At 40.7% G+C, this 25,884-nt stretch overlaps 1 protein-coding gene across 3 annotated transcripts in view; it reads left to right on the forward strand.

Annotated features, from left to right (window-relative positions):
- The first annotated feature begins 6,092 nt into the window (after nucleotides 1–6,092).
- The window catches only part of LOC135552377 (protein PRRC2A-like), a 56,957-nt gene continuing 37,165 nt past the window's right edge, over nucleotides 6,093–25,884 (forward strand). For 2 of the 3 annotated variants that reach the window (XM_064983952.1, XM_064983954.1), the window contains exons 1-2: nucleotides 6,093–6,202; nucleotides 15,719–15,870. In XM_064983952.1, coding sequence (XP_064840024.1) covers nucleotides 15,756–15,870 — 115 coding nt within the window. In that variant the 5' untranslated portion in view covers nucleotides 6,093–6,202; nucleotides 15,719–15,755. Of the gene's footprint in view, nucleotides 6,411–15,718; nucleotides 15,871–25,884 lie in introns of all 3 variants that reach the window. The other variant, XM_064983953.1, reaches the window with a different exon arrangement.

Below are 25,884 nucleotides of genomic sequence, written 5' to 3' on the forward strand. Positions count from 1 at the left end.
CACACACATCAGAGGTCACTTCCCCGACAAACATGACCTCAGACTTCTCCACATTCACTCGTGCCACAGAAACTCTTCCATACAGTTCCATATATTCCATCACATGCTTAACACTGTCTATGTCCCACACAGTGCATGTTGTATCATCAGAAAACTGCTGGATGCTGCAGACACCACTGCCCGGCAGGGCAACACCCTTTATTCCAGCATCACCCTTCAGCAACACTGCCAGTGGCTTGACAAACAGTGCATACAGCAAAGAAGACAGTGGACACCCCTGGTGCACCGACCGCCCCAATGGGGAAGAGTTGGTCACCACAATTGCTCCGGGCCGAGCTGTACAGGAAGCCCACCCACACCATGATCCGTGGCCCAATGGAGAATCACTTTATTAACAACTGCATGAGGAACCCATGCTCCACCCTTTCAAAAGGTTTAAGGTCAAGGCTAAGGACCACCCCCCATCCCCATCACACTGCCGACCACCTGTTTATCTGGTTCGCCGGTTTGTTTTTCAGCATCTTGTAGTCGGTGTTTAAAAGATTCTGCGGGCAGCCATGCTGTTTGTACTGCTGCGTCTCCTCCCCCATCGAGTCGGGCACCACCGCATGTCCCGCCATGTGCTGGAATATATGAAGAAGCAACGGCGTCAGCAGCTCCACAAACTCCTTGAACTCCCACGTCACGCTGTCCACGCCAGAGCTCCTCTAGGCATCAAGGCCAGCGATGGCCGCTCCTACCTCCTCCTCCGGGATGTCATCATCACAGAAAGCCAAGTCCACCGCCGACAACCTGGCACCTACTCCCTCCAGGACCTGGTCTACCGTCTCCTGATCCAAACTCTTCCACCACCTGCAAGACCTGTACATAGTCCCACACAAGCACACCACTCTCGTCCTGTACAGCCTCGATGTAGCATCGGGCCTGCCTCTCCATCTCCAGGCCCAAGAAAAGGCAGTACCCCTTTCAACTTCCATGGCATACTGGACCCGGCTTCTTACAATCGCGCCAATACACTCACTCCATTCAAGCACATTTAGTTCCTCCTCATCCACAGTGTAGTCGGGATCGATGGCTGCCCTCCCCAGCTACCGCCTCATCTGCCCTCGGAGGCCTGCTCCCTCCCGACCCTTTGCGGAGTGTATTTGCTAGCTGAAGGCCATGTTCATTTCCTCCCAACACAGGCATACATCACTCATATACTGTACAGGGGATGATAAAATGGAGCCGGAGCAGAAGACAGATGTTTTACATTACCCCAACCAATTTTTTTGTTTTTTTTTGTTTATCTGCATTGTTTGTAAATCATTTTTTTACTCATTTTGTAGACATCAGGTCTGAGATTACTCACCACAGACTAGCAGAATCATTTTTCTTCTTTCATCACTCTGGCGAGCCCAAGGCGGAGGATATATGGCTCCCTCAGAAACAGGCCCCGACCCCCGTGATCTGCATGAAGAGAAGGCGGAGAAAGAGAGGCCAGAGGGCGGGCTGCCTGCTGAGAATTCGAAGGATTGAATAAACCCCCGTTCCCCTCAATTCTGCTAGCAAACTGCTAGCAATCTTTGGACAACAAAATCGAGTTACGGGAAAGATTAAACTACCAACGGGATATTCAAAACTGTAACATCTTATGCTTCACGGAGTTGTGGCTGAATGACGACAATATCAACATATAGCTGGCTGGTTACCTTCATAAGGCTAGGCCCCTATTTTCTCCACTTCCTGTCTGACTGACGTACTCAAAGTAAACTGCCTGTTACTCAGGCCCAGAATCCAGGATATGCATATAATTGGTATCACATTGGATAGAAAACACTGAAGTTTGTAGAAATGTTAAAATAATGTATGAGACTATAACACAATAGATATGGTAGTAGAAAATAAAAATAAAAACCAACAGGAATTATTTTTTTTGAGATCCCATGCTTTTCCACTAGAACGTATAGGGACAATGTTAAATCCAGCTCCCAGATGCAATTCCTATGGCTTCCACTAGATGTCAACAGTCTTTGTTCAAGATTTCAGGCTTGTTTCTTCCCATATGAGGAAGAATTCTGAGTTTGGAAACAGGAACCCACAGTTGGAAATCAGTCTGTGCACGCGGGATGAAGAGGAGGTGCACCTGCTAATATCAATTTTCTATTGAACTTCTTTCTGTATGACATATGATAGTTTAATTACGTTTTAGGTACCTGAGTATTATATAGAAACATTGTTTGACTTGTTTGGATTAAGTTTACCGGTAGCCTTTTGGACTCCTTTGTCTGCATGTTGAACGAGTGGATTACTGAAATCAATGGCGCCAACTAAACAGACTTTTTTGGATATAAAGGATTTTATTGAACAAAACGACCATTCATGTTGTAGCTGGGTAAGTGATTTATGGGTAAGTGATTTACCATCAACCATGATCTCTACTATTTGCCGATTGGCTCAGAGCCAATCGGCAAATAGTAGGGATCATGGTTTATGGAAAACAGGGCATGCCAGACAAAAGATGTAGCCATAAGTCAGACCTATTCGTAAACCCTCTTGCTCTCCAAACACCACTAGCATATGCTGAGTCTGAGTAGACAGTAAGGGCCTTCCATTACTTAATGTCCACAATCTGTTTTCTTTCTAGAAGATACTGAAAACAAAAACAAAATGCACGGCGAACCGGGAGCTGTGTACTGGGTATGTAGTCTACTGTGTAATGCTGAAGGCTTGATGCATGGCAATATATAATAGTTGTGATGACTTGTTGAGTAGTTATAGATATCACTGAAAACCCCCTTTAGGAATAGTGGCTTTTGTTTGCATGGTGGTATTGTGAAAGTGGGGTGTAATTTGTCTTGATCACCCAATGAGGCACTACTCTTAGTATTTATTCTTCCTTTTTCTTCAAGGAAGCAGATGTTCTTCTAAGGGACACCCTAGAGGCAGCAAGGTGGTGCGAACGTCAAACATTTAAAGGCTCTGTTTCCCTCCCTAGTGTAATTGGGATGGACAGGGAAGACCGCATTACAACCCTTATTTAACCAGATAGGCCAGTTGAGAACATGTTCACATTTACAACTGCGACCTGGCCAAGATAAAGCAAAGCAGTGCGACACAAACAACACAGAGTTACACATGGGATAAACAAACGTACAGTCAATAACACAATAGAGAAGTATATGTACAGTGTGTGCAAATGTAGTAAGATTAGGGAGGTAATAAATAGGCCATAGTGGTGAAATAATTACAATTTAGCAATTCAACAAGGGACTGATAGTTGTACAGAAGATGAATGTGCAAGTAGAGATACTGGGGTGCAAAGGAGCAAAAAGGAGGAGTTGGCTTTGGGGATGACCAGTGAAATATACCTGCTGGAGCGCGTGCTACGGGCGGGTGCTGCTAATGGTGACCAGGGATCTTAGAAAAGGCGGGCCTTTACCTAGCAAAGACTTATATATGACCTGGAGCCAGTGGGTTTGGCGATGAATATGAAGCGAGGGCCAGCCAACGAGAGCATACAGGTCGCCGTGGTGGGTAGTATAAGGGGCTTTGGTGGCAAAACGGGTGGCACTGTGATAGACTACATCCAATTTGCTGTGAAGAGTGTTGGAGGCTATTTTGTAAATGACATCGCCAAAGTCAAGGATCGGAAGGATAGTCAGTTTTACGAGGGTATGTTTGACAGCATGAGTGAAGGATGCTTTGTTGCGAAATAGGAAGCCGATTCTAGATTTAATTTTGGATTGGTGATGCTTAAAGAACTACGGTTGTATGGTGGCCTGGATGAAGAGGAAAATATTCTCAAGGAACCCTTCATGTTCCAGCTACAGAGAGATTATGAGATGTTCTACGTTGAGGCAGTTGACAACAAGAACATTACTGTCTGTCTCTTTTGAGGAGCAGGAGTGAAGCCATTTTTGAAGAGGGGTCAAACCTTTTTTTTTGTCTGCTGTGTTAATTGTTTCAATTGTGTTATGTTCTTTAGTTAAGATGACATAGAAGTCACCCGAATCTCTGATCTCTGTACTGGAGCTGGTTTAACTTAATGTAAAAGCACATTCAGCTTGTCAGTATGCCTATATGGTATAGTCTGTCTCCATTTTCATGAGGAAATTAAATAGCAGTATAAATCAGGACAGGTAGCAACTGTGTGTGTGTATATATATGCTCAATTAAATAATATAATTACAAAGTTATAACATTTATCAACACAATTTTAAGAGTACATGACTTACACAACAAGTATGTTCACTGCAACAATATCAGTAGCTTGTCACAAAATATAGCATGAAGCAAAAAGTGTTACAACACATCTGCCGTGTACTCCGTGTGTGACTGTCAAACCTCAGATGGACAAAAAAAAGTGGGTGGGGTCAAACGTGGGACTCCACCCACATTGAGCCAGGCCCCGAATTGCACACTGCAGTCAGGGGTATTTTGGGTTCGGTAGCAGCTTGAAGTCCGGCAACGCCGAATGCCTGAGCTGGACAGGAGGGGGAGCCAAAGCGAATGCTGGTGTGACACGAATGATTATGTTTTTATGACCAAACTCAAGGTGGATTTGTTTTCTATCCAAACAAATTCTCTTTCAAGATCAATGTCTTGATTGACATTGATTACTGTGTGTTTATGTTACATAGAGCTAGTTAATGCAACAACAACAAAAACAACTTAATGGAGGAGAGAGTAAAACAATTAATAAAATAAATACTTTAATTAAGCGTTGACACTGAAAAAAAAGTACAACAATTACCCCACTTGAATGCTACTCTATCATCTGCATATGTTTTCGTAATCTTCATGAATAGGTCTATTGTCCATCTTGACATACTGAAACTGTTCATGCATGGGAAATAGGGAGAACTCACAGAACATGAAATTATTTTATTTTATGCTAATCAAAGTCAGAAGTGGAAAGAGTACTGAAATATCCTACTCAAGTAGAAGTTCTGTTACTTTAATTACATTTTATTCAAGTAGAAGAAAAATGACGTTTAAAAAAAACTACTCAAGTAAAAGTCAAAAGTACCTCAATTAAAAACTACTTAGAGTAAAAGTAATTGAGTTACTTAAAAAAAAAGATTGATCTTGATAATTAAGGTTACCCGAATGTTGCTACACATGATATTTTCCATGCATTAAATTAAAAAAGGAAGAGAGGAAATTATTACTTGACATCTTAGTCCTTCCATCAAAATACATGTTTCGCATTTAAAAAGCATTCTCGAAAAACTTCACATCTATTTGGTATTTTATTAGGATCCCCATTAGCTGTTGCAAAAGCAGCAGCTACTCTTCCTGGGGTCCACACAAAATCTGAAACAATACAGAATGACATAATACAGAATATCAATAGACAAGAACAGCTCAAGGACAGAACTACCTACATTTTTTATAAAAAGGCACAAGTAGCCTACATATCAATGCATACACACAAACTATCTAGGTCAAAATTCCAATATTGAGATGCTGTCTCAAAGCGTTGAAGAATGGAAATAGTTTCAGTATTTCATCCACAAGTTATAATCAACTATTAAAAATGTTTTGTTATGGATACAGCCCCTGTGCTGCATCAGGATAGTGCTGCCTGTCTATAGTCAACAATGAATTGATGAATGAAATTACTAATATATTAATGAATAATTGAATGAATGAATTACTAATAAATGAATTAATTACTAATATTATTGACAGTTTTTTTTAAGGGGAAGTTCGCCCATTTCACGTGGCCTTATTTTCACTGTTTCTGTGCTTGTAGTTGATCCCCCAAACTGTATTTTGTTTATTTTTTGTTTGGTCAGAGAAAATTGGTTGTCACTTTTTGAGTCATCACTTGAAATTGACTACAATGCACTATGAAAATGTGTCTAAAGCATGTTAGAAAAAGCTCCAAAAACACTCCAAAAAATCCAAAGTACACGGTTCGCCGATCAGAGCGCTGTAAAATACATTATTTGGATACTCGACCTGACAATGTAGGATAGGGCGTGATTTAAATCCATGCAAAATGTTGAAATAATCCGAAATGTTAGATCTGATAGGACAACATGCGGATTTAGAATTCATGATGTTAAATTGACCCCGCCCTCTTTGTGTGCCCTCCGCCCCTCTGCACTACCGTCTCTAGTAGCCGTTGACGGCTCTTGTAGTGACGGATTAAGCTCTCCTGTAATATTTTTATTTTTCATTGGTTTTGTGGAAAAAGAAAAACGGAGTACAAGTAAGCCGCTTTACACACATCAATCTCCCCTCTCTTATTTTATAACGTTAATTAATTTGTAGTTTGAGCTAGCAGAGTGGTAATTTTGCTAGCAAGCTAGGGTAAACGTTACTTGACAGCGTGAGCAATAAACTAGCTAACGTTAGTTAGTAGAGGGCTAACGTGATTATTCTGCGATACAACTCGAGACAAGTCGGGACAAGACCAGGTTAGTACTTACATCTTGTATTTCCTGATGTAAAATATTAGCTAGCTAGCTAACTATATTAGAGTTGAAATGTAACGATGGCAACCGCTAGATGTGTGCTAATGTGGTAACATTAGTTGACTAACGTTAGCATCGGCTAACAGTCACTCGCTAGCGACAATAGTGTTGGTTAGCTAGCTATTAGCTGGATGGTTTGGTTCATAGCAGGGCGAGATGTAGAGAGATCTATTACAGATGGCTCGGTTACTAATTTAGATATATTGGTTCTACTGTAAAGTTATACAATCTTGTTGCACAACAACCATGCCCGTGTGTATCACGGCGTGGGTCATAGCTACATGCAATGTTTGCATCGTATAGTTAGCTAGCTTAATTGCTAACCGGTTTGTTATAATGCAGATGGCCTACCCGCACCGCCATTTTGTTTAGTTCTCTTCATAAAATAATTTGCCAAATCGAATAGTTCCTATAAATTGGGATTTATACAATCTATACTAAAGCATTAACAACTGAGTTGATTGACGTATTCACTGTGATTCAACGAGGAATGTAAACTAAACTAATTTCACCACCGCAATTTATCTGGGTATGCATTACGAAACATCGCAGTCCCCCTCCCAACGTGAATATGGAGGCCGTATTAGATTGCTGTTCAGAGTTAACTATGGCTACAGACAATGTGATGTTTATGCTAGCAACTATTTTTGGTGAAGTGGTATACGTGGACTGTGTTGTGCTGACCCTTGACTTTGAGTGTGCTGTTATGATGGCTTGCTGTGGCTGGCCCTGAACTCCTTTTTGCGTTACAAGGCCCTTTCCTGGTGTATTACATTGATGGCTTGCTTATCTGCCCTCGTAATCCCTGAACAACATGTTATTTGCCGGCCATCCCACGACCTAATTTTCTAATCTCATCGGGGTATTGAGGCACAAAAGGTGTGCTGCTATTTGGCAGTGTTAGGGACAATAGTATGACTAAAAGTACATTTATCCCATTAAAGCAACTCATATCTTTACGTCATACAAATGTGCATTGAACACATCCTTTATTTATGATGTAGTGTATTTAATGGTGGGTGCCTGCTGGTCTCTAATATTGTTGCAGTCTTTTAAATGGGTCAAGTTATCTTGTCAGTTGCTCTTGTGGTTTGCAGTGCACTATTACAAGGGTTCTCAAACTTCTTGAGGTTGGGGAAACCTTCTATGATGGCAAAGTAATAAGGTACCCCTCATAATTGAGTGAGATACAAATAACATACAAGGTGTTTTACCATGATTTTATGTCTCGGGCCCCGGGAAGGAACATTTTAATGGTCCGCCTCTTGGCATTGGAGAGAAAATATTACCGTTTCCAAGCTAATTTCTTGCAATTCTACACATTTTGTTATGGGGCAGCAAAAAATTTGTCACAGCTTTAAAGCTAATATCCTGCAGGGCGCTGAGGGGATTTTTTAAACAACTATTTGACCAACTGCAGTAAAATTATTTAAATGATATTTAATTAGTTTACTGTGATCTCAATACGCACCTTGCGCTACAGTTTCTTGAGATAAATCCGATCATGTCGAACTGTGCGATGCAGTAAGGTGTTGTAGTTTCCAACAGGCCAATTTTCTACATAGTTTAGTGCAGAAAACGTGATGATTAACTACGATGACCATATTCCATTGTGGCGGCTACTTGTCCGGTCTGTAATGTGAATAACTGATGGTTAATAAGTGACAATCTATCATGAGACTTTTGTTTTAGTCTGCGCGACAGCATTCAACCAACAATGCATAGTGCATTTAATGTTTAAAAAATGTTATTGAAATCGAAAATCTTTCTATTGTTAATAATCTAACTGAAACCGAACCAACCTCAAAAGGCACTAATCGCACAGCACCAATCCTGTAATTCTACACATTTGTCAATGAGGCAGAGCGAGAACTTTGCCATATTAAAGCTTATAGTACTCTCCAGTGTAATTCTATGAAATATGACCTGTAATTAATTACAATATGAGAGTTTAACCACAAAAACAATTGCGGTCATGTATGTTTAAAAGCAGCCCTTTCTGTGTCGGAATAGTGTGTGGGCGTACCCCAACAACAGAATGGTGTGGGCGTTTATCGGTCAATATTCATGCGAGGAGACCGCTGATTGGTCAGCTCATCCTCCTTGGGAGGATGACGTAATCCTCAAGGAAACAATAATTTTTTAGTTTGATTTGGGGTTTTTAACCTCTGGGATATGTGGGATGGTAGCGTTCCACTTGGCCAAAAGCCAGAGAAAATGCACAGCGCCAAATTCTAATAAATTCCTATAAAAATAAACTTTCATGAAATCACACATGTAAGATTCCAAATTAAAGCTATACGTGTTGTGAATCCAGCCAACATGTCAGATTTCAAAAAGGATTTCCGGCGAAAGCAAACAATGCTATTGTCTGAGGATAGTACCTCCGTAAACAAAAGAGAGAACATTTCAAACCTGCAGGCACGACACAAAACGCAGAAATAAAAATATATATCATGCCTTAACTTTGACGAGCTTATGTCCAATATGTCCCATAAACATTACAAATTGTCATTTTTTTCAATTAATTCTGTCCATATATATCCAGAATGGCCATTTATTTGGCGTGTTTGATCCAGAAGAACGCCCATTCCAACTTGCGCAACGTGACTACAAAATATCTCAAAAGTTACCTGTAAACTTTGCCAAAACATTTCAAACTACTTTTGTAATACAACTTTAGGTATTTTTTAAAGGTAAATAATAAAATTCAAGACGGGATGATCTGTGTTCAATACAGGAAGAAAACAAACTCAAGCATTCTTTCTGGTCATGCGCCTCTATCAATCAGTACACATGAAGTGACCCTGGTTCAAGATGGCAGTACTTCTTCATTACACAAAGGAATAACACCAAACCAATTTCTAAATACTGGTGACATCCAGTGGAAGCGGTAGGAACTGCAAGCAAGTCCCTTAGAAATCTGTATTCCCAATGAAAACCCATTGAAAAGAGGGTGACCTCAAAAAATAATCTGAATGGTTTGTCCTCTGGGTTTTGCCTGCTACATAAGTTCTATTATACTCACAGACATGATTCAAACAGTTTTAGAAACTTCAGTGTTTTCAATTCAAAATCTACTAATATGCTTATCTTATCTTCTGGGGATGAGTAGCAGGCAGTTGAATTTGGGCATGCTTTTCATACAAAATTCCAAATGCTGCCCCTTATCATAGAGAAGTTAAGTGTTTTTTAAAACCCCATTTATGCATTGGCCACATCTACGATTATAAGATCAGTCAACAACTTTATTTGGGTATGAGTTAACAGAATATGAACATTTAAAAGTGAGATTTTCAATGGACATTTACTTTAAATTACAGAGCATTTATGTAAATACAATTTTGGTGGAATTCAAGAAATATTGAGTTGAACAATTTATAAATGGCAGAGTACTGTGCATACCAATATCACTGTGAGCCACCCAGACCCATTTTGTGCAGGGCAAAAAAATAAATACAATGTAATAGTATTCCTCTAAAATGTATTACACCCCCTAAACTTATTCATTTGGCCAAAAATAATTGCATCTGTAAACATACAGTAATCAAATCCAAATCAAATTTTATTTGTCACATGTGCCGAATACAACCGGTGTAGACCTTACAGTGAAATGCTTACTTACAAGCCCTTAACCAACCATGCAGTTTTAAGAAAATACCTAAGAAATCAAAATTCAGAAAAAAGTAAGAGATAAGAAAAACAAATAATTAAAGAGCAGCAGTGAATAACAAAAGCGGGGCCATATACAGGGGTACCAGTACAGAGTCATTGTGCGATGGCACCGGTGTCGAGGTAATTGATAATTGTGTACATGCAGGTAGGGGTGTTTAGTGGCCATGCATAGATAATAACAGAGTTGTAGCTGGGGAAAAAATAGTCTGGGTAGCCATTTGATTAGCTGTTCAGGAGTCTCATGGCTTCGGGGTAGAAACTGTTTAAAAACCTCTTGGACCTAGACTTGGCACTCCGGTACCGCTTGCCGTGCGGTAGCAGAGAGAAGAGTTTATGGCTAGGGTGTCTGGACCAGTCATAAGTCTGGGCACCTACTCTTTCCAGGGGTTTTCTTCATTTTTTACTATTTTCTACATTGTTGAATAATAGTGAAGGCATTAAAACTAGGAACTATCACATGGAATCATTTAGTAACCTAAGTAGATATCGACCGATAATGATTTTTCAACACTGATACCGATTATTGGAGGACCAAAAAAGCAGATACCGATTAATCGGCCTATTTGTTTATTTGTAATAATGACAATTACAACAATACTGAATGAACACTTATTGTAACTTAATATAACACACTGCTCAAAAAAAAATAAAGGAAACACTTAAACAACACAATGTAACTCCGAGTCAATCACACTTCTGTGAAATCAAACTGTCCACTTAGGAAGCAACACCGATTGACAATAAAGTTCACATGCTGTTGTGCAAATGGAATAGACAACAGGTGGAAATTATAGGCAATTAGCAAGACACCCCCAATAAAGGAGTGGTTCTGCAGGTGGTGACCACAGACCACTTCTCAGTTCCTATGCTTCCTGGCTGATGTTTTGGTTACTTTTGAATGCTGGCGGTGCTTTCACTCTAGTGGTAGCATGAGACGGAGTCTACAACCCACACAAGTGGCTCAGGTAGTGCAGCTCATCCAGGATGGCACATCAATGCGAGCTGTGGCAAGAAGGTTTGCTGTGTCTGTCAGCGTAGTGTCCAGAGCATGGAGGCGCTACCAGGAGACAGGTCCAGTACATCAAGAGACGTGGAGGAGGCCGTAGGAGGGCAACAACCCAGCAGCAGGACCTCTACCTCCGCCTTTGTGCAACGAATAGCAGGAAGAGCACTGCCAGAGCCCTGCAAAATGACCTCCAGCAGGCCACAAATGTGCATGTGTCTGCTCAAACGGTCAGAAACAGACTCCATGGGGGTGGTATGAGGGCCCGACGTCCACAGGTGGGGGTTGTGCTTACAGCCCAACACCATGCAGGACGTTTGGCATTTTCCAGAGAACACCAAGATTGGCTAATTCGCCACTGGCGCCCTGTGCTCTTCACAGATGAAAGCAGGTTCACACTGAGCACGTGACAGAGTCTGGAGACGCCGTGGAGAACGTTCTGCTGCCTGCAACATCCTCTGGCCGCACAGCCCTCCATGTGCTCGCTGGAGGTAGCCTGACTGCCATTAGGTACCGAGATGAGATCCTCAGACCCCTTGTGAGATCGTATGCTGGTGCGGTTGGCCCTGGGCTCCTTCTAATGCAAGACAATGCTCGACCTCATGTGGCTGGAGTGTGTCAGCAGTTCCTGCAAGAGGAAGGCATTGATGCTATGGACTGGCCTGCCTGTTCCCCAGACCCGAATCCAATTGAGCACATCTGGGACATCATGTCTCGCTCCATCCACCAACGCCACGTTGCACCACAGACTGTCCAGGAGTTGGCGGATACTTTAGTCCATGTCTGGGAGGAGATCCTTCAGGAGACCATCTGTCACCTCATCAGGAGCATGCCCAGGCGTTGTAGTGAGGTTATACAGACACGTGGAGGCCACACACACTACTGAGTCTCATTTTGACTTGTTTTGTGGACATTACATCAAAGTTGGATCAGCCTGTAGTGTGGTTTTCCACTTTAATTTTGAGTGTGACTCCAAATCCAGACCTACATGGGTTGATAAATTTGATTTCCATTGATCATTTTTGTGTGGTTTTGTTGTCAGCACATTCAACTATGTAAAGAAAAAAGTATTTAATAAGAATATTTCATTCAAAGTTGCCACCCTTTCCATTGATGACAGCTTTGCACACTCTTGGCATTTTCTCAACCAGCTTCATGCGGTAGTCACCTGGAATGCATTTCAATTAACCTCTCTGGGATATGTGGGATGGTAGCGTCCCACCCCACCAACAGCCAGTGAAAGTGCAGGGCGCCAAATTCAAAACAACAATCTCATAATTAAAATTCCTCAATCATACAATTAATTATATTACACCATTTTAAAGATTCAATTATCGTTAATCAATCCAGTGTCTGATTTCAAAAAGGCTGTGCAGCGAAAGCAACACAAACGATTGTTAGGTCACCACAAAGGCACAGAAAAACCCAGCCATTTTTCCAACCAAATAGAGGGGTCACAAAAAGCACAAAAATAGAGAAAATTAATCACAAACCTTTGATCTTCATCAGATGACACTCATAGGACTTCATGTTACACAATACATGTATGTTTTGTTCAATAAAGTGCATATTTATCTCAAAAAATCTGTTTACATTGGCGCGTTAAGTTCAGGAGTCCTAAATCATGCGGTGATCTTGCAGAGAGCCACGTCAATTTACAGAAATACTCATCATAAATGTTGATAAATACAAGTGTTATACATGGAATTAGAGATAAACCTCTCCGTAATGCAACCGCTGTGTCAGATTTTTAAAAAACTTTGCGGAAAAAGCAAACCATGCAATAATCTGAGTACAGTGTTCAGCCAAAAAGATATCCTCCACATTGGGTAGTCAACAGTAGTCAGAAAAAGCATTATAAATATTCACTTTTGATGATCTTCATCAGAAAGCACTCCCACATATGTTTGTTTTGTTCGATAATGCCCATCATTTATGTCCAAATAGCTTCTTTTGTTAGGGCGTTTGGTCAACAAATCCAAAAGCGCGTTCAGGTCCAGCCGAACATCGGACGAAAAGTTCAAGAAGTTCCGTTTACAGCCCTTAGAAACTTGTCAAACTAAGTATAGAATCAATCTTTAGGATGTTTCTATCATAATTCTTCAATAATGTTCCAACCAGAGAATTCTTGTGTCTGCATAAAAGCAATGGAACGAGAGCTAACTCTCTCGTGACTGTGCGATATGAGCCTGTGGCACTCTGCCAGACACCTGACTCATTCCTCTCTCGGTCCCACTTCACAGTAGAAGCCTTAACTTCTTGCGACGAGCAATCCCCTATCCGGGAGCGTAATCATAGTCTCAAGCTCCTTACCATAACGCAACGTTAACTATTCATGAAAATCGCAAATGAAATTAAATAAATAAATTCACTCACCAAGCTTAGCCTTTTGTTAACAACACCGTCATCTCAGATTTTCAAAATATGCTTTTCAACCATAGCTACACAAGCATTTGTGTAAGAGTATTGATAGCTAGCATAGCATTAAGCCTAGCATTCAGCAGGCAACATTATCACAAAAACAGGAAAAGCATTCAAATAAAATCATTTACCTTTGAAGAACTTTGGATGTTTTCAATGAGGAGACTGTTAGATAGCAAATGTTTAATTTTTCCAAAAAGATTTGTGTAGGAGAAATCACTCTGTTTTGTACATCACGTTTGGGTACCAAAGAAAAACGAAAATTCAGTCATTACAACGGCAAACTTTTTTCCAAATTAACTCCATAATATCGACTGAAACACGGCAAACGCTGTTTAGAATCAATCCTCAAGGTGTTTTTCACATATCTCTTCATTTATATATTGTTCGTGGTAGTCTCCTTTCTCCGGTGAATCGCTTGGAAAAAGACGTGCAGTTAAAGATGACGCACCAATTTCGACGGAGGACACCGGGCGGACACCTGGCAAATGTAGTCTCTTATGGTCAATCTTCCAATGATATGCCTACAAATACATCACAATGCTGCAGATACCTTGGGGAAACGATAGATAGGGCAGGCTCATTCCTGTCGCATTCACAGCCATATAAGTAGACAATGAAAAACAGAGCCTAAAAAATCCTGCTCATTTCCTGGTTGCAGTTTCATCTTGGTTTTTCCTGTAGCTTCTGTTCTGGGGCACTCACAGACAATATCTTTGCAGTTCTGGAAACGTTAGTGTTTTCTTTCCAAAGCTATCAATTATATGCATAGTCGAGCATCTTTTTGTGACAAAATATTGCGCTTAAAACGGGCACGTCTTTTTATCCAAAAATGAAATAGCGCCCCCATAGATTTAACAGGTTAATAGTTTTGATGTCTTCACTATTATTGTACGATGTAGAAAATTGTAAAAACGAAGAAAAACCCTTGAATGAGTAGGTGTGTCCAAACTTTTGACTGGTACTGTACATTCATTCTAATCTTGACAAATCCATCCTTATGGTTCTGAAATCAAATCATATATCAAGCATTCTACCTTTTGCCACAAGGACTCAAATGTACATGTGCAGTAGGGTGATGAAACCCCTACATCACAAACAAACTTCTCCCCAAATAGAAGCAGATTTTCTGTCGCTATATTTTACATAAATATTCATATTATGTGTGGAGGGTCACCAGTCAAGTCAGTGCAGTTGTGGAGAGAGATGAGTCCTGTTGTAGTGAAACCAGCCCAACAACATGTGACACAGCTGACATTCTCACCGTGCAGTACCAGCACAAACAGGACTGTTGTTTTGGGTGACGCACACAGAGACGGTAGGTAGGTTGGTATGTCTTTTCTGGGTCATTCTAGATGAAAAACCCTCGGAATGACTTTTGTCTGGTACTGTATATATTTTGAGATCTGACCGCGGACCCCTGCATTTTGTTATGTATGGGTGGTCCCAGGAATCGAACAAACCATCCAGGCATTGCAAGCTCCATGCTCTACCAACTGAGCTACAGAGGGCCCCAGTTGTGCGTTAATTAATTTGATAATCATCAACTCAATGTGCAGTTTGCAATTGACCTCCATCTTTGTAACATGACAAGGGGGCAACATTTTCCTCAAACAAGATTGCGCCGCCTACAAAGACAGATATTGTTTTTGTAATATATGATCCGTTTACAGACACAGAACAACTCTCTAGCTGTAGCCAAATCTTTTTGAATTGGACCGATGTCAGCCCAGTGGATTTTATTTTTGAGCTGGAAAATGGGCTCAACCCTGGTGTTGTTGCCATGGAGGCAACCCCTCTGAAGGCAGTCCTAGAAAAAGTGAACATAATTTATAATGCATCACCATGGAAACTATGCCATGGATCGCATTATTCTCTCGGTACAGTATTTCCTGTGTTGACTTGTTCATGGCAATGTACTGTTCACGTGCTAGCTCTGCTCACACATTGGTCTGTTATTGACCTGTTCTGAGCACTGTCTCCCCCCTCTCTGTCCACACTACAAACTTTGTAATGCATACACTGATGAAAAGACTGGATATCGGGACTCGTTTTGTTGTTTAGAACCTGCATCAACTCAACACCACATTTACCTTCACGTTCAGTGACGCATACATGGTGTCAAATGTCTCCATCTCTTTCTCTCTTCCAGTCTCAGGGCTCACCTTACTCAATGAGCGGACAGCGCAATGTCAGAGCGCTCTGGGCAAACTGCAAAGGGGAAGGATGGCAAATCCAAGTATGCGTCTCTCAACCTGTTTGATACCTACAAAGGAAAGAGCCTTGAAGCACAAAAGCCTGTTGGTGAGTATTCTCGTTTCCATTGTCCAGATTGTGTGTTAGTGTGTGGAACAATTTCAGGTGTTGACGTGAGGTGTCCTTATCCAGTTCATCGGATCATTTTCTGATCCATCATAGGTGATTGGGTTTGTTGATATTGATTATGTTAATAAGTCATATTATGCAATCATTTTCCAACATGAGATGAATGGGCCAACTTGACTAGAAGTGCATACGCAACCCACATTTTAGCACTTAACATTTTAGCCTTTAGTTTTAAGTTTTAATGTCACATGCACAAGTGCAGTGAAATGCATTTCTTGCGAACTCAAAACTATGGCTGTGGCGGTCAATTTCGTCAGCCGGTGATTGTCAAGCAATTAACTGCCGGTCTCACGGTAATTGACCGTTTAATTAACTAACACATTTAGCATCCCCTGGCTTCCTTGCATTTAAAAAACCCCATTATATAACAAGGAAGGACTCATTGCGATTTGAAATGTATTTTTCAAGAGCGTCCTGGCCAGGCTTAGCAGTTCCAAGTCATTACACAATTACAGACAGACAACATGAAAACGACAAGTCATCTAGTAAGAACTGGAGGTTGACCGATTAATCGGAATGGCCCATTTCAAGTTTTCATAACAGTCGGAAATTGGTATTACAAATGGTATAGAGGGAAATATTCCTGTAATTCCTATAACTACAACCTAAAACTTCTTACCTGGGAATATTGACGACTCATGTTAAAAGGAACCACCAGCTTTCATATGTTCTGAGCAAGGAATTTAAACGTTAGCTTTCTTACATGGTACATATTGCACTTTTACTTTCTTCTCCAACTTGTTTTTGCATTATTTAAACCAAATTGAACATGTTTCATGATTTATTTGTGGCTTATTTGATTTTATTGATGTATTATAATAAGTGTTCATTCAGTATTGTTGTAATTGTCATTATTACAAATACATTTTTAAAAATCGTCCGATTAATCGGTATCGGCTTTTTTGGTCCTCCAATAATCGGTGTCGGCGTTGAAAAATCATTATCGGTCGACCTCTAGTAAGAACCATAGAAATCAATAAATTAAAAAACAGCAAATTAAAAATATTGACAGGTCAAGGAATCCGCCTCAAAATCCTTCATAAATTATTTAAAAACACCAATCGGGATAAGTTCTTCCAGTTTAAAAGTAATTTGTAAGGCGTTCCAATCCAATGGCGCAGAGTACGTAAAGGCCCTTTTTACCAAATTGGAACCGTTAGCAAAATAAATCCTGGGAACGAATAGAGTACCCACCACATTTCTGAAGAATTAAAATGGTAGTAAACCCACAATGGCTTTGTAATTAAAAGTATACCAGGGACAGAGATTCAAAGCAAGAAATTCCAACTGTTGTCAAATAGTTTCAGACTTTGGCACCACAAGGAATGTAGGCTTTTACATATATAGCCACACCCACACCTTTTTTAAATCAATCAATGCGATACACACTTTAACCATTTTATACAAATATCCTTATCAAGAAGAGACTTGCGGAGCCAGGTTTCAGAAAACACAACTGCAACAGTTGATTAAGCCAAAATCCTAACCCCTTCAATTTTAGACAACAGGCGCCCATTGTCAGATATACTCACCCAGCGGCAATGTTTATTTTCTCCAGAGTTCAGTAATGTCAGTCCGCAAAGCAATACCACTGAAATTGTCATTTTCTCTGAGAAATTTAAGAAATAAAGGCCAAGGAAAGGTATGGGGAGAGAGGGACTGTGTGTGCATGTATGAGTCTGTGTGTGAGTAGATTGGGGCTGGATTGAGAGAACGGTTTGAGGATTGTTGAGCTGCCGCTGACAGCCAGATGGAGAGAGAAGAGGAGCAGCTTGGACGAGACAGTCAGCAGAGGGAAAGCGAGGGTTACTTAGGTAAACTTTGAGTAAAGAAGTGCAAATGGCGATTAAAAGATTATTAGAGTTGGGGGAGACCCGCTATCTTTACACCAGCAACACTAATTCCGTGGCATTATTTTATAGTATGAAGAATACAACAGGGCTCTACAGTGCTACCATTTTGGGGGAATATGCTCCTAAATATTTTTGCTGTGCCCCCTGGAATTATAATTTGGGAGCACAAGTGCCTCTAAAAAAATGAAATAATAATCACCAAGATCAAATCAAAATCTAATTTTATTTGTCACATACACATGGTTAGCAGATGTTAATGAGAGTGTAGCAAAATGCTTGTGCTTCTAGTTACGACAATGCAGTAATAACCAACGAGTAATCTAACCTAAGAATTCTAAAACTACTACCTTATACATACTAGTGTAAAGGGATAAATAATATGTACATAAAGACATATGAATGAGTAATGGTACAGAACGGCATAGGCAAGATGCAGTAGATGGTATCGAGTACAGTATATACATATGAGATGAGTAATGTAGGGTATGTAAACAAAATGGCATAGTTAGTGGCTAGTGATACATGTATTATATAAAGATGCAGTAGATGATATAGAGTACAGTATATACATATACATATGAGATGAATAATGTAGGGTATGTAAACATATTAAGTAGCATTGTTTAAAGTGGCTAGTGATATATTTTTACATCAATTTCCCATCAAAGTGGCTGGAGTTGAGTCAGTATGTTGGCAGCAGCCACTCAATGTTAGTTGTGGTGGTTTTACCGTTTGATGGGCTTGAGATAGAAGCTGTTTTTCAGTCTCTCGGTCCCTGCTTTGATGCACCTGTACTGACCTCGCCTTCTGGATGATAGCGGAATGAACAGGCAGTGGCTCGGGTGGTTGTTGTCCTTGATGATCTTTATGGCCTTCCTTTGACATCTGGTGGTGTAGGTGTCCTGGAGGGCAGGTAGTTTGCCACCGGTGACCTCACTACCCTCTGGAGAGCCTTACGGTTGTGGGCGGAGCAGAAGCCGTACCAGGCGGTGATACAGCCCGACAGGATGCTCTCGATTGTGCATCTGTTGAAGTTTGTAAGTGCTTTTGGTGACAAGCCGAATTTCTTCGGCCTCCTGAGGTTGAAGAGGCTGCTGCGTCTTCTTCAGAACGCTGTCTGTGTGGGTGGAACAATTCAGTCCTCCAACAATCTGTCTCACTTTCCCAATCAATTTCTTCTAAACTTGTGTGTACATCTGTATAGCTAGACTTAGATTTAGCTTTCCCTGACTGAGTCGCCATACTGATTGATATATAAACAGCTGAAGATGCGCTTTACCAAAAAGTGCTGTGTGTAACATGCGCTCCTTCCAGTATGAATCTGCAATGGCGAATGACCCTCTTTACCCCGGAGTTTACTATATGGGTTGGTCTTCCAACACGTAACCATTACATATTGCCGTTTACCTCAGCTCATTGGCTATCTACCCAGCTAGATTTCAAGACAATCAGTGGTCATTGGGTTAAAATACAGTCAATCAATGAAACAGCGGTCATATCATTGGTGCACAATGATGTCATACCTTGTCTTCAAATCGGTTTCTTTCAGTCAATACGTCCCGCGAAATGACCCATCAGGTTTGGTTGTGTTGCAAACAAACCAGTTGATTGCAATGAAACCAAACATGACTGGAAAAGTCACGTTTAGTGTGCGTATTTACATTGAATGTGCCTTCAAATTGAATGAGACGGAATTCACATCACAAGCGGTTCACAAAATGTTTCGTGTTAGGCTATAAAAATGAATTTTATCAAACAGAAGACCATTCATTGTGTAACAATGAGCATTGGGATTGCAAACAGAGGAAGATCGTCAAAGGTAAACAATTTATTTTATTGCAATTTGTGATTTTGTTACGCCAGTGCTGGTTGAAATAGTTTATTTTTATTGGGCTCTGTCCTAAGATAATCGCATAATATTCTTTCGCAGTAAATCCTTTTTTAAATCTGACAACGAAGTTGGATTTGCAAAATTCTAGGTTTTCGAAACATGTGAGACACTTGTATTTTCATGAATGTTTAATATGACTATTTATGTAGCTATCACTGTATGTTGTCAAATTTAATCCCGCTAACGGGTTCGGTGCGCAGAGGTTAGTGATTCCACAGGTTGGTGGTAATTTTTGTTATTTAGCCTTGCTGACCCCATGCTTACATCTTTATCACAAATAAGACACCTTGCTTTCCCTGGTGCCAATTCCATGTAATAGTCCCACACGGGTGCTCTGCTTTTCTCTGCCATCTGTAAAACATGCACACAGCTCTGAAGTGACTGATAATGAAGAGTCTGCTTAGGAGACAAATACTCTCAACTGTTTGAATAGAAATAGAGTTTAAGTTACCTGTGATGAATGTTGAAAACAAAAACTGTGATTTCTATATGCAGGAAATACTATTTTAATAATGGGTATGGTACCAAAGTGCGAGTCATAATTCCCATGACACCTTGCAAAATCTGAAAAGCGGTTCTTTCATTCATTTATTACAAAGGATATTTTTTTGATTCACTTAAAATAAGGTCTGTGTTTCGTGTAGGCTTACACCACCTTGCCAATTTTATAACTGTAGATATCCATAGGACATACAGTGCCTTGCAAAAGTATTCGGCCCCCTTGAACTTTGCGACCTTTTGCCACATTTCAGGCTTCAAACATAAAGATATAAAACTGTATTTTTTGTGAAGAATCGACAACAAGTGGGACACAATCATGTAATGGAACGACATTTATTGGATATTTCAAACTTTTTTAACAAATCAAAAACTGAAAAATTGGGCGTGCAAAATTATTCAGCCCCCTTAAGTTAATACTTTGTAGCGCCACCTTTTGCTGCGATTACAGCTGTAAGTCGCATGTCTATCAGTTTTTGCACATCGAGAGACTGAACTTTTTTCCCATTCCTCCTTGCAAAACAGCTCGAGCTCAGTGAGGTTGGATGGAGAGCATTTGTGAACAGCAGTTTTCAGTTCTTTCCACAGATTCTCGATTGGATTCAGGTCTGGACTTTGACTTGGCCATTCTAACACCTGGATATGTTTATTTTTGAACCATTCCATTGTAGATTTTGCTTTATGTTTTGGATCATTGTCTTGTTGGAAGACAAATCTCCGTCCCAGTCTCAGGTCTTTTGCAGACTCCATCAGGTTTTCTTCCAGAATGGTCCTGTATTTGGCTCCATCCATCTTCCCATCAATTTTAACCATCTTCCCTGTCCCTGCTGAAGAAAAGCAGGCCCAAACCATGATGCTGCCACCACCATGTTTGACAGTGGAGATGGTGTGTTCAGGGTGATGAGCTGTGTTGCTTTTACGCCAAACATAATGTTTTGCATTGTTGCCAAAAAGTTCAATTTTGGTTTCATCTGACCAGAGCACCTTCTTCCACATGTTTGGTGTGTCTCCCAGGTGGCTTGTGGCAAACTTTAAACAACACTTTTTATGGATATCTTTAAGAAATGGCTTTCTTCTTGCCACTCTTCCATAAAGGCCAGATTTGTGCAATATACGACTAATTGTTGTCCTATGGACAGTCTCCCACCTCAGCTGTAGATCTCTGCAGTTCATCCAGAGTGATCATGGGCCTCTTGGCTGCATCTCTGATCAGTATTTTCCGTGTATGAGCTGAAAGTTTAGAGGGACGGCCAGGTCTTGGTAGATTTGCAGTGGTCTGATACTCCTTCCATTTCAATATTATCGCTTGCACAGTGCTCCTTGGGATGTTTAAAGCTTGGGAAATCTTTTTGTATCCAAATCCGGCTTTAAACTTCTTCACAACAGTATCTCGGACCTGCCTGTTGTGTTCCTTGTTCTTCATGATGCTCTCTGCGCTTTTAACCTCTTGAAACTCTGGGGGCGCTATTTCATTTTTGGATGAAAAACGTTCCCGTTTTAAACAAGATATGTTGTCACAAAAAGATGCTCGACTATGCATATAATTTATAGCTTTGGAAAGAAAACACTGAAGTTTCCAGAACTGCAAAGATATTGACTGTGAGTGCCCCAGAACAGGAGCTACAGGCAAAACCAAGATGAAACTGCAACCAGGAAATCAGCAGGTTTTTTGAGGCTCTGTTTTCCATTGTCTCCTTATATGGCTGTGAATGCGAGAGGAATGAGCCTGCCCTTTCTGTCGTTTCCCCAAGGTGTCTGCAGCATTGTGACGTATTTGTAGGCATATCATTGGAAGATTGACCATAAGAGACTACATTTTCCAGGTGTCCGCCCGGTGTCCTCCGTCGAAATTGGTGCGTCATTTTCAGCTGCTGGTATTTTTCCATGGGATTCTGAGACGAAAGCAGGCTTCCACGAGCGGCATATCAATGAAGAGATATGTGAAAAAACACCTTGAGGATTGATTCTAAACAACGTTTGCCATGTTTCGGTCGATATTATGGAGTTAATTTGGAAAAAGTTTGACGTTTTGGTGACTGAATTTTCGGTTCGTTTCGGTAGCCAAATGTGATGTACAAAACGGAGCGATTTCTCCTACACAAAGATTCTTTCAGGAAAAACTGAACATTTGCTATGTAACTGAGAGTCTCCTCATTGAAAACATCCGAAGTTCTTCAAAGGTAAATGATTTTATTTATTTGGTTATCTGGTTTTTGTGAAAATGTTGCGTGCTAAATGCTACGCAAAATGCTACGCAAAATGCTAAGCTATCTTGCAATACTCTTACACAAATGCTTGATTTGCTATGGTTCAAAAGCATATTTTGAACATCTGAGATGGCAGTATTGTTAAGAAAAGGCTAAGCTTGAGAGCAGGCATATTATTTTCATTTCATTTGCGATTTTCAGAAATCGTTAACGTTGCGTTATGCTAATGAGCCTGAGGCTGTATTCACGATCCCGGATACGGGATGGGTAGTATCAAGAGGTTTTAACGGACCTCTGACGCTATCACAGTGCAGGTGCATTTATACGGAGACTTGATTACACACAGGTGGATTGTATTTATCATCATTAGTCATTTAGGTCAACATTGGATCATTCAGAGATCCTCACTGAACTTCTGGAGAGAGTTTGCTGCACTGAAAGTAAAGGGGCTGAATAATTTTGCACACCCAATTTTTCAGTTTTTGATTTGTTAAAAAAGTTAGAAATATCCAATAAATGTCGTTCCACTTCATGATTGTGTCCCACTTGTTGTTGATTCTTCACAAAAAATACAGTTTTATATCTTTATGTTTGAAGCCTGAAATGTGGCAAAAGGTCACAAAGTTCAAGGGGGCCGAATACTTTCGCAAGGCACTGTAGGTAACTCAGATCAATATAGGCTAAATAGGAGCGAAGATCATTTTTTTTGTAGGGTGGATTTATGAAAATATGTTGACAAACGTTACCTTATCTTAGTGAGATTTACACGGGTATCAAAACGGGAGAAAAGATAGTAGCTACTACAACAATACCATGAAATTGGGGAGAAATAGGTAATAAAAAAGAGAACAAAATAGAAACAGGCCCTATATGCTTATTTTTGTTATTTATTTAACTTTAGTTGTGATACAAACGTTGGGCTATATGTTTTGATTTTTAATACATTAAAGCTGCATGAGGCGACTGAAGCTTTGAAAAAAGTTGCATGAAAAGCATGAGTGCTGCTTTGTTGTTTTGTGCAGGCTGTACACACTTCATCAGTCTCTCATTCACAATTTGACAAGAACTTGACAATGCATCAAATTTCCCGACGGCGTCCTCTTTGTCTGGCCGTAATGACCCCTAAAATATCCATTCCCCTCGTGGCTGTTGTGCCCTTGGGCTGAATATAATAATTATAATTAGGGCCGATTTTCAAGTTTTCATAACAATCGGTAATCTGCCTTTTGGACGCCGATTATGGCTGATTGCATTCTACGAGGAAACCGCGTGGCAGGCTTGACCACCTGTTACGCTAGTGCTGCAAGGAGCCAAGTTAAGTTGCTAGCTAGCATTAAACTTATCTTTATAAAAACCAATCAATCTAAACTTCTTGACGCTACTCATCCCGTTAGCGGGATCATCAACAACCGCTGAATTGCAGAGCGCCACATTCAAATAATATTACTAAAAAATATTTATTCATGAAATCACAAGTGCAATATAGCAAAACACAGTTTAGCTCTTTGTTAATCCACCTGTTGTGAAAATATGCTTTACAGCGAAAGCAATCCAAGTGTTTGTAAGTTTATCGATCACTAGGCAAAACATTATGACCACCTAGCAAAGTAGCTCGGTCACGAAAATCAGAAAAGCAATCAAATTAATCGTTTACCTTTGATCTACGGATGTTTTCACTCACGAGACTCCCAGTTACACAAATGTTCCTTTTGTTCCATAAAGATTATTTTTATATCCAAAATACCTGCGTTTGTCGCGTTATGTTCAGAAATCCACAGGAAAGAGCGGTCACGACAACGCAGACGAAAATTCCAAATGGTATCCGGAATGGGTGAGCTACATGCCATTTAGCATGAAGTCACCCAGGTGTCCCACACAAGTTGCCCAAATGTACCCAAGTGGCCGAATTGGTGAAATGACCTATAACTATATACAGCAGTGCAAATAACTATATACAACATATCAAAAAGCAATTCTAACACACACAAAAAAAAAACAGTATACCCCTTGGAAGTCCTCATCACAATATTTTGCTACCTGTGCCATGTCCCATAGCAGTGTCTTTCTGATGTAAAGCAGAGGCAAACTGAAAAAGTGGTGCATTTCATGCGACACAGAACACAACGACGCCTCCATGTTGTGCCCTTTTGGCCCTGAGGCACAGACATGCCTGCAGTAATGAACTGTGGCATATGAACACCACTGAGGGCAGAGGTAGAGCGGGCAGCTTGGCACCGGTGGCTCCGAGTCGGAATCGCTATCACTGTGAAAGAAAACATTAAAACATCTTTGTATTGTATGAGCCTTTTATCATCACATAAAATAAACATATGTATTGTATAGAGCAGATGGAACAGTCACTAAGGTGAAGTGCTGTTCCATTCAACTCCGGCAATAGTTGTGGGCCTGCACTCGCCCCCAGCACCCAATGGCTATTTCATATGGAAATGAAGAGGAGTAGCAGGCGCAGTGGCCATGTGTGTATTTGCTGTTCTATTCCATTCCATTTGAATAAAAAAAAACGGAAAATATAATCTGACATGGGAAAACAAATATATATATATATATATATATATATATATATATATATATTTTGCTCCAAAAAATAAAGGGAACACTAAAATAACACATCCTAGATCTGAATTAATGAAATATTCTTATTAAATGCTTTTTTTCTTTACATAGTTGAATGTGCTGAAACCTATCACACACAAATTATCAATGGATATCAAATTTATCAACCCATGGAGGACTGGATTTGGAGTCACACTCAAAATTAAATTGGAAAACCACACTACAGGCTGATCCAACTTTGATGTAATGTCCTTAAAACAAGTCAAAATGAAGCTCCGTAGTGTGTGTGGCCTCCACGTGCCTGTATGACCTCCCTACAACGCCTGGGCATGCTCCTGATGAGGTGGCTGATGGTTTCCTGAGGGATCTCCTCCCACACCTGGACTAAAGCATCCGCCAACTCCTGGACAGTCTGTGGTGCAATGTGGCGTTGGTGGATGGAGCGAGACATGATGTCCCAGATGTGCTCAATTGGATTCAGGTCTGGGGAACGGGCGGGCCAGTCCATAGCATCAATGCCTTTCCTCTTGCAGGAACTGCTGACACACTCCAGCCACATGAGGTCGAGCATTGTCTTACATTAGGAGGAGCCCAGGGCCATCCGCACCAGCATATGGTCTCACAGGGGGTCTGAGGATCTCATCTTGGTACCTAATGGCAGTCAGGCTACCTCTGGCGTGCACATGGAGGGCTGTGCGTCCCCCCAAAGAAATGCCACCCCACACCATGACTGACCCACCGCCAAACCGGTCATGCTGGAGGATGTTGCGAGCAGCAGAACGTTCTCCACGGCGTCTCCAGACTCTGTCACATGCTCAGTGTGAACCTGCTTTCATCTGTGAAGAGCACAGGGCACCTGTGGCGAATTTGCCAATCTTGGTGTTCTCTGGCAAATGCCAAACGTCCTGCA

This window comes from Oncorhynchus masou, chromosome 13 (genome assembly GCF_036934945.1).
Source record: "Oncorhynchus masou masou isolate Uvic2021 chromosome 13, UVic_Omas_1.1, whole genome shotgun sequence".
In the NCBI taxonomy this organism is placed as follows: Eukaryota; Metazoa; Chordata; class Actinopteri; order Salmoniformes; family Salmonidae; genus Oncorhynchus; species Oncorhynchus masou.